The sequence below is a fragment of the Propithecus coquereli genome, unplaced genomic scaffold (assembly GCF_000956105.1).
Source record: "Propithecus coquereli isolate 6110/MARCELLA unplaced genomic scaffold, Pcoq_1.0 Scaffold130, whole genome shotgun sequence".
Taxonomy (NCBI): Eukaryota; Metazoa; Chordata; class Mammalia; order Primates; family Indriidae; genus Propithecus; species Propithecus coquereli.
The window spans coordinates 5,703,558-5,718,937 of record NW_012137192.1 but is presented as its reverse complement, the minus strand read 5'-3'; the positions used below and the strand labels follow the sequence as shown (position 1 = coordinate 5,718,937).

At 46.3% G+C, this 15,380-nt stretch overlaps 1 protein-coding gene across 3 annotated transcripts in view; it reads left to right on the top strand.

Moving 5' to 3' along the window:
• PTPN3 (protein tyrosine phosphatase, non-receptor type 3) overlaps positions 1 to 15,380 on the top strand; it is a 106,688-nt gene that overhangs the window by 61,361 nt on the left and 29,947 nt on the right. For 2 of the 3 annotated variants that reach the window (XM_012638548.1, XM_012638545.1), the window contains 5 exons: positions 362 to 534; positions 3,322 to 3,456; positions 5,575 to 5,751; positions 14,424 to 14,610; positions 14,772 to 14,852. In XM_012638548.1, the coding sequence (XP_012494002.1) occupies positions 362 to 534; positions 3,322 to 3,456; positions 5,575 to 5,751; positions 14,424 to 14,610; positions 14,772 to 14,852 (753 nt within the window). The remainder of the gene's footprint in view (positions 1 to 361; positions 535 to 3,321; positions 3,457 to 5,574; positions 5,752 to 14,423; positions 14,611 to 14,771; positions 14,853 to 15,380) is intronic. The other variant, XM_012638547.1, reaches the window with a different exon arrangement.

Here is a 15,380-nt window from a genome sequence, read left to right as displayed (position 1 = left end):
GAGATGTTCAGGAGAGAGATGTTCCCGGAGCTGAATTTTAAAAGGAACATATCAGACAGTCCTTATGTGATTGCACCAAATATATCCAACCTAAAAATGTAAGCAGATTTGAAATAAAAGTGTTCATGAAGGACCACAGATGATAAAGAATAGACTCTGGTCATCTTTGTTACCATATTCATAAAGGTAGTTAACAAATTCTGCTCTTGAGTATTCCTGTAACACTGGTTTACGAGCTTTTCGAAGCCGGTTTTCCCCTGTCTGTTGCATCTTACCTGGTTGCCACAGATGTGGGTAAAATGCTTGCAAGACCTTGCTCCTACATCTGTGCAGATGAAATCTCTACTGTTTTTCCTCCCAGACTGAATCCAGGGAACATATCGTGGCCTTCAATATGCTAAATTACCGGTCTTGCAAAAACTTATGGAAATCCTGTGTCGAGCACCATACATTCTTTCAGGCAAAGAAGCTACTACCTCAGGAAAAGAATGTTCTGTCTCAGTACTGGACTATGGGCTCTAGGAACACCAAAAAGTGAGTATGCTTTAAGGATAGTATCTACACTAGACTGAGTTGTGAACATGTCCTGGTTGCCACTGGGCAGGGGACATGCTTGGACAGAGGAAGGAACATTGTAGCCCAGGGGTCCCAGGCATTGGATCTCTGAACCGTGGCTGAAAGTCTCCCCAGCGGCATCTCCTTCCACACATACTCAGGAACGGCTCATCTTCCCGGTATTTGTTTCTGCACCCTCAACCCTGCTGTCCTCCGAGCTTCCAAGCAGCCAGAATTGCAACTGTCCCCTGCACCGTGACACAAAAGGAACACCTGGCAATGACTCTGAGTATCTCCTGGTGCCAGCATATTGGGCTTTTCCAGCCCGATGCTACTAAGCCAGCCTATAAGTCCTATACATAGGAATCATATAAACCTAACATATAATTCATATATAAATTTTTAAATTTTAATTTAGAACAAAATTTATTCTCTCAACAAAATAACCATGCAGCTTACATTTTTATTTCTTTGTTTTAAGATTGCTTATAAGTGTAAGAGGTAGCAGAATTGTTTACCAAGTTATGATTTCTCATTTGTTTGTTTTTCAAGATTATTTCTGTGATTTGTTGTTGTTGACGATGTAGCTGTTAGTAACTAAATGGGGCCCGTGTCTGAGCCATTATCTGGTATGTGGAACTGCATCAGACTATTCAAGTGACTTTCCTACTACGTTGATAAACATTAGGGAACTTACAAAGTCAATAAATAGCAAATTTCTATTAGTATCAGTGATACTATTTATGGTGCTAAGTGCTCTCTTTCAGCTTCTGATGAACCAGGAGCAAATATATGTCTAAAGTTTTTAGCTTTTAATAGTGTCTAATGTTTTTATACATTCAGTAGCTCTACTATTGAACAAGTCATGATAAGAATTTATTGGAATGTGGTATTGACTTAGGTTAGATGTGATCCTCAGGCCAGGTGAGAGGTGGTATAGTGAGGTGATTGAAAGCGCGTACTCTGTTTGAAAGCAGGGAGCCTGAGTTCAAATCCTGCCTCTGTTACTTGAGTTTTAATTTGCTCCTTCAATGTCCTCATCTGCAAGTCTTCCTCATCTGCAGCTACTACCGGGGCCTGGTTGCTGGTCATCTATCGTGTCATAATAAAGTACCCTATTTTGGTGGCTTAAAACAACACCCATTCTATTGTATCTCACGATTTTGTGGGTCAGGATTAAGGAAGGGCTTGGCAGATGATTCTTCTGCTCCATGTGGTGTAGACTGGGATTCCTTGGTGATCTATGGCTGCTGGCTGGACTGGCCTGAAAGGTCCAAGACAGCTTCTCCTGCATACCTGGTGTCTTGATGCAGTGGTTGGAAGGCTGGACCCCTCAGCCTCTCCATGGGGGCCTCTCCAGCCAGGTAGTTGAAGTTCTTTCTTACACAGAGGCCCAGGGCTCCATGAGCAAAAGGCAGAACCAGCTGGTCCTCTTAAGGGTGAGGCCCAGAAGTGGCCCAGTGACCCCTGATGAAAGCGATCACAGGCCAGCCCAGATGCAAGAGTCAGAGAACTTGCAGCCATCTTTAACGCACCACAGGGGCTCACTCGAGATGTGGGAGTGGTTTGGGGGGCAAGTCAGCAGCTCTTTACTACCTGTACCAGCGTCAGCATACTGGTGAGTTCCAGCTCTCGTTACCTCCATTTTACACATGAGGAAACTGAGGCTTGGAGGACTTACACAATTCGCCAAACCCCTGGAGATACATCTGCATATTTGCATATTGGGCCCTCTGAAAGGTTCCACATAAAAGAAACTTGTTGGATATTTTTCAGGCTTGTGGGACAATGGAACACTTTTTTCCAAGGGCCCCTATTAATAACCTATGACCTGTGCTTTGGGGAACTGGTATGTTAAACCTCGGAATTGCTCCCCTTGTTTTGATCCTCTGCTCTTAATCACTGGTAGTGTGGTTCCTGGCGTAGGCCTACCGCGGAGGAAAGATTCTCCCAGTGTCGCTACGGTGCGCATTTTGATCATGGTGACGACAGCATTTCTTAATATAAATTAGTACATGATATTCTAGGGAGAGTTTTGTTTATGTTCTTTGTTATGTTTTGGTTTTGTCAGTTGCCTGGTATTTAGGCTGCAAGAAAATACATAGAATGTTTTCATAAGATATTAAAACCTAGTTTAAAATTTAGAGATGCCAGAACTGAAAGTGTTACCCTTTAACAGGCTTCACGCTATATTCTCTAAAATAATTCATTCTCCGAAGGGTGTAGAGGTATACATGAAATTCACAAGTGATTTTCAGGGTAGCACAGTCAGGGACCATGGCCTGCAACTGCGCTTTCTAAGTATAGTCTCAGGTTCTCTCTTGAAGAGTTGCTGGCAATTTACAGGGACGGCTTCCACCAGCTGGGATGGCAAAGGGCACCTGGAATGATGGTTAAAGTTTTCACTCAAGCCAGTTGAATAAAGTAAGAATTCTGTGAAGTTGCCTGAGACGTCCTGGAATTCCTTCTAATCTGGAACAGTTTGGTTATATTCTGGAAGCAGCTTTGTTGCTTGAGTAGTACGAACAAGAAAGCATTTCCACCAAAAGCCAACAGGTCACCTAGGGAAAAGCCGGGACAGGAAGGAATGGCGTTTGGGCAGGCCGCGGTCTCCCTCTGCGCCTCCCTCTGCGCCTCGTGACCTTGGCTGGTGACACAGAGGCCACCCGTAAGGGAAAGGGCGTGTGTAGACCGTTTCGCACATGCTGTAATTTCTTTCAGTTGAACGTGTCAGGGTAGAAAGTGAACCTACATCTGGTTTTTCAGGTCTGTAAATAACCAGTATTGCAAAAAGGTGATTGGAGGGATGGTGTGGAACCCAGCCATGCGGAGATCCTTATCAGTGGAGCACTTAGAAACCAAGAGTCTGCCTTCGCGGTCCCCTCCCATTACTCCCAACTGGTATGTCCTCCTTTTGTACTACCCACCCCTAAACACTTTATCTCTTATAAAACTAAAATCTCAACTTACAAATTCCTAGATATAGATGGCCTACAGTCAGAGTTTACGTTTGCATTCTGGGCTCTTGGCAGAAGTAACTGTTTTCATGAAGGACACAAGTCTAGCTAAACCTTATCCGTAGCATATCAGGCTGAGACGCTTTTTTCTAAAAACTTACTTGATCTAAATAAATTGGGAAACTGTAGCCTCCTGAAATGCCCCTTTTGGAATCACAGTACACATTAGCATATTAAGCACTCTGAGGAGTCCCGTGACAAAGAAGCATGTTTAGCTTTATTTAATCTCCCGTTAACATCTCGCAAAATAAGCTTTGGGAACAGCTCATAAAGGTCCATGACATAAGTGACATAAGGATGTGTGAGTCCTGCAGCACATACATTTCGGGGAGTAGCCCGCCAGCTTCTGGGAGGAGGGACTCAGCTTGAGAGGAAGGAAGTGGCCGCGTGGCAAAGCAGGAAGGGTGCTAGGTTTGTAGCTGAAAGACCCAAACTCAGATTTTGGCTCTTCTGTTAATTAGCAAGTTTCTTCACCTCTCTGGTCTCAGTTTCCCCATCTGTAAAAGGATTACAAAACAACCCCAAATGAAATAATAAAGTACAAGTGCTTCAGAAGCATATTTTTAAAGGGTCAGATAGAATTATCATCATCATTATCATTATTTTATTATAATGGTCCCCAAACACATCACGCCATTTTTGTGAGTACCTCTGAAAAGGCCAGGCATCAGCAGAAGGGGAGCCAAGCGGGTTGTCCCCAGCTCGACACTGGAGGAAGAGTGGCTTTGAAGCCAGAGTGGACCCATACATTCCTGAGCCCGGGTCTGCTTGGCCTGGGGGAAACTGGGAGATGGGCAGACAGAGGAGATGCCGTGCAGGACCTGCTATGGAGGGACCCTCTGCTGGGGGCCTAATGCTCCAGGCACAGAGGATGATAGTATTTAGTGTGAGAAATCATGACGTGACTGCATAGATTTGCTTCTTCGTTTCCAAGATTTAGATACCTCACTCTAAAGATGTAAAGTTATGCTATAAAGCAGCAGCAGCAGGATTTATCTGAAAATCCATAAGCAGCAATGCCAGGGGCCCAGAGCGAGGCCCAGGACAGGATCCAGGGGAACAGCAGGGTTGGATGTTGCCACACTCCTGGCCTGAAGCTCCCGCGGCTATTTATAGCTCCGCTCCTGAGGAGTCACAAGAACCTTTCTGCTTCTACTCTGGACACAGCCTTATTGATTATCTGGGCCCAGGGGGATTGCAAATCATGGAGGTCCTGACAGTCCCAAGGAGAAAGGGCTGACAGAGGCAGGGAAGATGGGAAAACGGTGAGGGAAAACAGAACTTAGAAAGCTCAGCAGCCTGGGACTCCCGCGGCAGGAGCTGACGCCCAGGTACTGCGCTGCACGTCCTGAGAACGCTGCCTGTTGCCTCGTTTGACTCATTCTCGGGAGCGGGTGAGTACAGCTGAGGCCCGGGGAGGTGACGTGACTCACCTGAGCTCATGTGGCTACTGCTGTTGCAGGACAGGGCAGCATTTGTATGCCCGTCTAAGGCCACATGTTTAATAAGGGCTGTATTTTAAAAAGCAAACATTCATTTGAAGAAAGGTAGTTGAAATAAGGTTTGAGTTTTGCTAAGAAATGTTCTTGGCTTCTAAACCTTTTATTGACATTGTCTGAATTAATCAGAAAAATTGATCAGCCGTCAGTATGGCCTCGTTCCATCTTGAGAGCTTGAGTCCTCCTGGAAGGGTAACTCACCCTGACTCAATACTGGTCAACTTCCCAAAGGGCCTAAACCAACCTCATCCCGCCTGTTTATAAGGCTGAGGCTACTGTGCTGGGGGCCACACCACTTGGCTGAGAATGTTGGGCATCTATGTCACCCGTGGTGAATTCTGCAGGGGTGGTAATGAGTTAACTGGCTCTGAATGTCCAACAGCCTCAGCCAGGGAAGGCATCCTTAGAAAGGTCAGGACACCAAGTTAGATCATTGCTCTCTAATAAAATTTTTAAGTGGAATTTGCTTTGAACACTTAACACTCAGCATTTCCCCCACCCAGGCGAAGTCCTCGGCTCCGGCACGAAATCCGAAAGCCACGCCACTCTTCTGCAGATAACCTTGCAAATGAAATGACCTACATCACGGAAACGGAAGATGTATTTTACACATACAAGGGTTCTCTGTCCCCCAAAGACAGTGATTCCGAAGTTTCTCAGAACCGCAGCCCACATCGAGAGTAAGAAACTTGTTTGTTTTTTTCTTTCTTTCTATCTGCTTTTTGGCTGTTGAGGAATTTGCTCAGGCCCCGGTTGCCAGTTGAGAGGAGTCAAGAGCCAGTGCCTGCAGCCAGCTCCCAGGGTGCTCTGTGCCAGGAAAAGAACACAGATCAGACCTTCCTGCACAGAAGACAACCTGTGTGCTTGGGGTCTAGAGCTTGTACTTCTATTTTTCTGCAGCAAAGACCTTCTACTCTCCAAGTACTTGTTAGTCTCCTGAACAGTCTCCTCTCCAGCTCATAAGCAAAGCCCAGTTTAAATCATTCCATATTCTGGAGATGTAGACCCTAGGGCCACGTTAACTGATTTCTCTAGATTATCGGAGTTTTACCATCGCATAATTTCAGATCATCGAGAATGTGCTTGCTTTTAAAAGCCTTCTCAGAACAGTTTGCCCTCAGGGTTTTTGCTTTATTTTTGTTTTTGATTAATAGTATAAAGAAACAAACATGTTATTAAATAGAACATCTCTGATTTTCTTTGTCAGATTTTTGTCAAGGATAGTTTTCACTAAATCCTTTTGTGTCTCACTCCCATTTTTTTAATTTGACAAATTCCCCTCATAGCTCAAGGCTAGGAAAAAATGTCTCTCCTAAGACCAGCTTGAGTGCTTTTGTTATTCAATAAGATATATCTAACCCATTGGTTCTCTTTTGCCTTGGTTACCAGGGAGCTCAGAGCTGCATGCTGTGCTCAACTGCATTCACTTCCTCGGCCCAGTTTTCTGACATGGTCCCTTCTCTTCCTTCCTTGCCTTTATTATATGGGTCTTTCCCCCCCTTATTTTAATGAATTCATCGTTCAATCACATCTATACATTTTGGGGTAAGCTATTTCAACTGATTTTTTGAAGTAGATAAAACACGGATCACAAATTAGGCTAAAGTATGATAGGAAAGGATGAACTGTTAGAATGGATACCCAGTGACTATGCTGATTTCCTGTTAAGCCCCATACTGTGCCCAAAATATAGAAACATAAGGCAGCTCCTAACAGCAGAGGATTAGCAAACAGGCACCTTTAGTTAATCTGTAAATTTTTTTTAACCACTGTAGCTACTAGGCTTAAAGCATTAAATGCATCCTGGTTGTACTGTAGTTATTGACAGGTGAATTGCAAATCTCCTTCCTCTTATGTGTGAGGTTGCTGCCTCTCCTCTGTCCCTCCCTGCAGCAAACATGGTTTCCAGTTTATCTGTGTTCTTAACACCTCTGGTTAAATAATCCCTGTGGTCATTATTTCCTTGTGACCTGAGCTTGGACGATGCTTTTGTTAAATGACCATTATCTCTTGCTCCAACTTACAGTCTGCTACCCCATTGTCCAGGCTACAGTGGGTAGGTGTGAGTTCCCTTTGTGTAACTCCGTGGCTTTGCAAAGCACAAGCAAATCTAGAAATAAGAGGCAGAAGTGCAGATGTGCATGATTAGAGCCAGTCCGAGCCTGCAGTGGGGCTCTGTCACTGTGGTGAAAGGAGAAGATGGTTTGGGGAACTGTTGAAGGGCTCTGAGACGCCCGCTCACACCTGCTGCATCAGAGTTGCATGCTGTGGTTTGCGATCCCACGATGGAATTGTAGAGTTTCTAGACCTTCACTGTCCACTACTGTAGCCGCCAGCCACAGGTGGCAATTTAGATTTAAATTAATTAAAATAAAATGCAAGCATTCAGTTCTTCAGCCACTCAAGCCTCACTTCAAGTGCTCAACAGCCACACGTGGGTAGTAGCTACTGTCTTGGACAGCACAGGTATAGTCCCATTGCCATGACGGCAGAACATGCTGTTGACAGCACTTGTCTAGATTAACATGTTTATCATTCATTGAAAGTGGAATGAGGCCGGGCACAGTGCCTCATCCTAGCATTTTGGAAGAGTGGGAGGATTGCTTGGGGGCAGGAGTTCGAGAACAGCTGAGCAAGAGCGAGACCTACAAAAAAATGGAAAAATTAGCTGAGTGTGGTGGTGTGCGCCTATAGTCCCAGCTGCTTGGGAGGCTGAGGCAGGAGGATCACTTGAGCCCAGGAGTTGGAGGTTGCAGTGAGCTATGATGATGTCCCTGCACTCTAGCCGGGTCAAAAGAGTGAGACTGTCTCAAAATAAAATAAAATAAAATAAAATAAAGTGGAGTGAACCACAGAACATCTACAAGTGAAAAGGGCATTTTTCAAATAGAATTTGAGTGTAGGTAGATTCATGATCGTCTTGCTTGCAGTCCAGACACTTAACACCACTTACCTGGCTGCTCGTCTGTGGAACAGGGGTGGGTGGGTGACCTCTGAGAGCCCTTACGGCCCAGCACCCTCTGATGTCTTATGCGTCAGGGCTGGGTGGGGGAGAGACACATTCCGTCCAGTGGCGTGTGGACACTTCAGGGGGCTACGTTCACTGCCGAGTCCAGACCAGCCTTTGCTGGTCACTGAGGGAGACATAGAAGCGAATTAGACAAGCCTTTGCCTTCAGGAGCCTCCAGGCCAGCTGGGCGAATAGCACATTATCAGGCCTCATCATCACACCACGGGGCTCTGTCACTCCGGTGAAAGGAGAAGAGGGCGTGGGGAACTGTGCGTGGTCTGCGTCAGATTTTCCTGCTGTGGTCTGCAATCACGTGGAATTACAGAGCACCCAGCCCTTCACAGTCTAGTACAGGAGCCACCAGCCACATGTACGACCGCTTATATTTAAGTTCATTAAAATTAAATATAATGTAAAATGCACTTCCTCAGGCTCTGTTTGACTGAAGTAATCTGGCTGTGCTCACCCCCACACGTTGCACGTTGATTCTTCTTGAAACCTGTCTGTGACTTCCTAAGATATGTCATCCGGGGCACTTTTTATTTTGCAGCTAAATGTTAAAAGTAGCAAATAATGGTGATTCAAAGGCAGCCTTCCTTGCGGAGGTTTTGCCAGGTTCACTGACAATGGAGGTCTCAGGGGAGTCAAGTCGTTGGCTGCACTTTGCAGGCAGGGCGAACGGTTGGAAAATTGGCACCCCACCACCTCGGGCAGGGCACCTCTTCCTGCTGGTGGGAGGCCACTTTCTGCTGGGTGTTCAGGGGGCAAGGGGCCCTCCGTTGCCCCAGGCAAGAAGTACGGGCTGGTCTGTACTTAGTGGGGGGAAAAAACCTGTGTTGGTTACTTCAGTATTTGCAAAATGTTTAAGAAACGTTTGACATGTTTTATACAGCAGATTTGTGTTAAGAGGCAAAAAGAAGCATTCTGTCAGAGAAATCAGATGAATAACATCGCAGACAGTGAGGAGGGTTCCTTTTAAGAAGAAGAATTAAGGGTAATGTTCTGTACTCGTTTAAAAAAGAAGAAGGAGAGAAAGAAAGCGAAGAGTGGTTAGACTTTGGCTCCAAACCCGGAGTGGCACAGCTTAGGCTGTCTGAACATTATCTTAGCGGATGAGTCACTGGCCGGTTGGTTCCGTATTTATAGCAGCACGCGAAGTTTATGATTATAGTTACGAATCCTCAGCAGTCTGCTTTATACCCAAGTGGGCTGTGCTCTTTTGTTACTCCCAAGGTTCCATCAGCCATTATGTGTTCCTTGCCTTGCTTCTGAGAGAAGACTAAATTCTACAGAGAGGTGAGTCTTCTTCACAGCAAAAACAAAAAACCCCACCACCTTCCACTCAGACAAAAGGGAGGGGTCATTCCCCAAAGAAAAAAATGACTTGCAAACAGAAACTGGGGAAACAAATTTTAGTGCAGTTTAGGGTTGTGTTCAAAAGATTTTTTTTTTTTTTTGGCATTATTTTATCACAGTTGACTTGATGGGTCGCCAGCATGAGACACCCCTCAGAGTGGGTGGGGCTTCATGTCAGTGTAACTCCTTTGCTGTTAGTTTGCCTTCTTAGAAGCACCTTCCATAGGCTACGGGGCAGCTGCCACTTTTTATTTCAAAACGTCTGTGCCCTGGAAGGGACCCAGGAGATACCCTTCCTCAGCTGAGTCGCAGTGTGGGAATTCTCTCGGCCATACCACCGGCCTCCCAGGGCCTGAGCACCCGCCAGTGATGGAGAGCGCCCTCTGCAGTGTGGCAGTGCACCCCATATTCTTCCCAAACTCTGCTGGAAGCCGCCTTCTTGTTGACCTGGCAGACAGGTCCCTGCCTCCAACTCTAGAACAACACAGATGATGTCCGTTTCCATTCTACCTGCCAGCCCTGGCTGCTCTTCTTAACGAAACACTTTGAACGCAGCCTCTTTCCACCCTTCGCCCTGTCAGCCACCATTCTCCAAGTGCACGCCAGCCCTTCACTGAGGGTGGCGCCAGGTCTGAATGTGGAGGGAGGTTCTGCACACCATCCCAGTGTCCCCATCGGAGGATGCCAGCCAGGGACAGGGTTTCATTGGGAGCATTTGTGTTCATTTTCCCGGAACCTTGCCTGTCCTTCCCTTGGTTTGGGCCCACTTGCGTGGATGTCTCAAAAATACCTGAAACCCACTGTGACCCAGCTCAGCTCTCATCTTCACATCTAGCCCGGGGCTGCTCCTGTGTCTTGATGAGGGGCCATTGTTTCAGTGCTACCTGGTTTGCACCTATTGGAAACTTGAGTCATCCTTTACTTTTTTTCTTTCACCATCCTCATCCGGTTTCTCACCTTGTTAATTCTACCTCCCAAATATCCCTGGCATTTGACCCACACCCCTGCCCCAACCCTGCCATCCCCACAGCCCTACCCCCAAGCGCCCACCATCATCTCTTGCATGGACTGGTCCAGTAGTATCAGAACTGTCCTGCTGTCTTCGGTGTCTCCTCCTTCCAAACCATCCTTAACGAGAACAGCCGACATATCTTTCTGAAATATACACCTGAAAACATCACTCCTTGCTTCAGTACCTTTCCTCTGCTTTTTCAACATGTCCTGCCTCGGCCCATGCTGCTGCTTTGCGTTTTTGTTGTTATTAGTATTTTGCCAGAATACCTTCTCCTTCTGCCTTGACTACCTATTCAAACTCCTGTTAATTCATCTTTCAAACTCAAGCTCAAGTGTAGCTGCTCCGCGAAGCCTGTCCTGGCCTCTTACTGTACCCGGGACATCCAAGCACCTCCTGCCCCCTTCAGGGACAGCCTGAAGGGGACATTCACGATCTGTTATTCCATCCGTGAAGAAGCTGCAAGCTCAGAAAGCAGCATATCTGAACCACATTCCCTCGGCCACTTTGATGTTGGGCCCGTGGCATTTACTACATCCTGAGACGAGCCGTTTCACATGGTAATTGGCTCCATGTCATAAAACCCGTAGTCGAAGACGGTATTTTTTCCATTACCCAAGGACTCTTATGTAAGGAGCCATGTGAAAATTTCTCCAGGAATTTTATTCAAAAGAAACTGCACTCTGGGAGAACCCGGATGCTTTCCTCTAGCCCCACGCTACTCCCGTTATGGCCACAGACCAGCAGCACCTTAGAGCTCATTGGAAATGCACAGTCTCAGGCCCCAGGCAGTCTGCATGGAGCAGGATCCCAGGTGACTCGTGTGCGTGGGTACGTTCTCGGAAACTGCGATTGTGCACGTGCTGAGAACCATTTAACCCACCTTCTCTTTGCACCTGAGCCTCTAGGTTCTTGAGTAACTCACCTAATCCCAGGCACGTGGTCGAAGCGTTTTTTCCTTCCTTCACTGAGCATTTGAATTGCGCACTTGCTGTGTGCCTGGTCCCGTGTTCCCTGCGCTAGGAGAGGAGTAGGAAGAGGGCTAGGATCTCTCCTGACCTTGAGAAGCTCATAGACTCGAGAAAGAAACACCCAAAACAGGGCCCTTATTCTGTCACACGGCAATTTGGGGCATGACTTCTCTCCCTTTCACAGGTAGGGGGGTCTAGGGGGGTGTCTTTATAATTTTGTAGGGTTCAGGGAGAGCATCGTGCAGGAGTCTTTCTTTCATGGGCAGTCCTGCCACTTTAAATCTTTTTTAACATTACCATTCTTCAGAGAAGTCAATTCTCCCGTGGCTTTTGTTCTGATGCCTGCTGTCTTTGTAGTTCTGAAGCGTCTGTTTTCCAAGGGTGAATAGCTGTTTGTCTGCCTGGCAAATCAGTCTGCCACTCATGTCTGTCCATCCCCTTCTTCCCAGGGGCTAGGATGTGGCCAGTCCCACACTGGCTGCTCTGGCTCCCAGGCAACAGTGACAGTCCTCCTCAGTGTCCCCTCCTCCTGTATCAGGGACAGGACCTTTTGCTTGCGCACTCTCCTCCCCTATTCCATGGCGCAATCCCCCCCTCCTTCATCAGTAGCACCTGCGTCCTGTCCCAGCAAGGGAGGAGGCCCCGTTGCTTTGGTGTCTTCACCCCCGGCCTCCCAGGACTGTGTCCAGCTGCCACCTGCTCTCTCGTCATTAGAAGTCCTCCTCACTGTCCATCCTGTGCACTGAACACAACATCTCTGCGCCCCACAGGGAACCTCTGTACACAGTTGATCAGGCCCCAAATCAGCCATTTGTTTCCATAAATTACAATCTGTAAGTAACCTCTCCAACCCTACTTAGAAAACGGGTTGGGGCATAGAATGACTTTGAATACAGTATTAGTACTGGTGGTAGTAATAAAAGTAGTAGTGCTATTATCCTTTGGAACTGTGGGCTGTGTTAGACCATTGAGTTTTATTTTTTTTTTCCTATTGAGTTTTATATTAAAAATTTTAAACCTCATATGATGAAATCCACAAATTGAAAATTTAAAAATTAACATAGTGGGTATAAGATACATTATAATTTTATTGAAATTAATCTGTTCATTTCTGATTTATCACCTCACCTTTGTGGGTTTTTGTTTACATGCTGTTCACCTTTTCCATTTCTGTCGCCCAACTTTTGGACTCTTCCAAACGTTTGAAGTGTGCGTGCGCTGTTTGCAGCTCTCTCCATGTTAAAGGTTCAAGTCCATCCTAGAACCGGAAGTAGCATTTTAGCTCGTTTAGCAACTGCCAAGCAGTTGCCCTTTCTGCCACTAGGTGGTGCACTCATAAAAAGTAAAAGCTAGCAAAGTTGTCCTCTTTGGGGGAAATTTTTTAAAGCTTCCTTGTAAGTAAATTAAAGTCTCATTCCTTTTCAGTCTGAAAACTTACTACTCGTGTAGAACTTAAATTGCAGAATATCCTGTCTGATGAAATGCCTTCCCATCCATAACACCCTTCCCTCCACCAGCAACTTGGAAACCATAAGGCCAAACTCCTCTTACGTATAGCTGTGTTTCCACATTGGTCTGTTGCTGAATATTTTATTCAAATAAATTGAGATTGTGAATCATTCTGTCCAAATATGATGCAGATTTTACATTTAAAGTAAGCTAATTTGAAATCACTAGGAAACAGACGCACCAATATAATGAAAAACCCATGGATAAGGTTTTGGAATAAAGGTTGAGGAAGAGGCAGTGGCAGCTGTCTTTTGTCTGTTTCCCTGAATGTCTTCGTCTCCTTGCTCCTCCTTTCACTTCCCCTAGGATGAGGTTAGCGTGGGGCAGGTCTGTGGAATGCACGGAGAGCCCCGCTTAGTCAGCTTTTTAAGGCTTCTGTGCCAGGCCTGTGGCTCTGGTAGGGGCTGGTGTGGGTGATGCAGAGATGCGGAACGTCCTGTCCTGCTCAGGGACAGCAGGGAGGGTTAATGCCTGTGGCCCTACTAGGTCAGAAATGGGGGTCTTAGGAGCAGACTCAGCATGGCCTGGAGGGGAAAGAAATGCTCGGAACCCACATTCCTCAGACTTCCGTATTTTAAGTGAGGGCAAAGCTATGTGACCTTGGGCAAGTTACCTAGCCTCTCTTGGCCTCAGTTTCTTCATCTGTGAAATGAGAGTTGGAACAAGTGACTACAGAGGTCTGTTTGGTTCTAATCATCTGTAAGACAGTGCTGTCCAGCAGAAATTCCTGCGGTGACAGAAATGTTCTGTAGCTGTGCTGTCCAGTACGGGAGCCAATAGCCACGTGTGGCTGTTGAGCATGTGAGATGTGGCTGGTACAACTAAGGAACTGAGTGTCTCGTCTTCATTTATTTAAATTCAAGTAATCTCGTGACTAGTGGCTACCATATTGGACAATGCAGCTCTAAGACACAGAAGGACCCATATTAGATAGAGAAAAATAAAATATGTGATCTTAGTGTTGACAATGAATCGATGTCACAGGCAAATAATGCCAACTAGGAATAATATAAATTATTCTGAATATGTAACAATAGTCTCATTTCCTTTGGGGAGCCAAGAGGCCTATGAAGCAGAATCATCAGCAGGAATGAGATGGAAGGAGAAAAGCTTCCGAAAGGAATGGGGTCATGCGTCTGCATGAGCTTGCCTGGTAGCATCTGGTTCAATAGCCACCAGAGTAGCTGGACACGTTTCCCTGTCACCCTTCTAAAGCAGCCGGGAAGGGACCTGACTTTTCAGCAGCTCCTGGATCTGCCCTGCTTCCTGTCCCTTTTTCCTAAAACCAAATGCGATAATGCTTGGGCCAGATGAGGGCAGGAGTGGCCAGTGGACTCTGGGTGTGCCCGAGCCCCTGGGGTGACCTTTGCAGGTCTCTTAAGTTTCCAGGGATACATACAACCCTGAGCTGCCAGACGCCAAGAGTCAGTAATGCTTGCTCTAATAAAATATTAACCCAGTTATTAAAATATCTCCTCCTTCCCCATGATGAAGGAGTTTATCCGAGAACAATCCAGCACAAAGCTGCCTGACCCAGAAGTCATCCAGTTCTGTGTCTCCATCTTCAAATGCTCCAGGCTCCTGCTCGCCTGACGGCGTTGATCGGCAGTTCTTAGAGGACTACCACAGGGTGACCAAGGGGGGCTCCACCGAGGATGCCAGCCAGTACTACTGCGACAAGGTGAGCGAGCACAGGTCCTGAGGCTCAGGAGTCGCCAGGTGACCCACCCAGGCTTCCCCGCCCCTCCCCTGTGGGCAACTGAGTAGTGATGACTAAAAGAAAATATCTTATCACCAACAGCTGGAGAGGGAAATAAATGACCACTTTAAAATGTTTTCCAGAATGATAATAATGGTGATGGCTACTTAGTCTTGATCCGTATCACGCCAGATGAAGATGGAAAATTTGGATTTAACCTTAAGGTATGTTGTTATGTATTTATGAGGAAGTTTTATGCTATGAAGCAATCTTTAGATTAATTTTTAATTTCCATTAGAAATGTGCTGCATACCTAAGCTACACAAGGAAATTGGCTCAGCCCTCAGAATTGGAAGTTTTTTTAATGTGGCCTTAGCAACTGCCAAGTGCCTGCTCTGTGCCTGGCGCTTGCTGTGCACGAGATTTATCCCGTTATGAGCGGTGAGGTTGGTATTTTCAAACCCATTTTGTAGATGAATACCGAGGCTCAGAGAGATGAGGACACGTGGTTGGCAAACAGATCTACCTGCTTGAAGAGGGTTATTAGAGAACCCTGCAGCCTTGCAAAAGCTGATAAAACAGTTCAAGGTGCAGGGCCACCACCCTCCTCTGGCACCTCTAGGCAAGGTCTGCGGACCATGCCCATAGGCCAGATCCCACCTGTTTTTATAAATAGTTTTACTGGAACAGCTATACCCATTCATTTACAGGTGGGTTTATGCATCAGTCCCCAACCTTTTTGGCACCAGGGA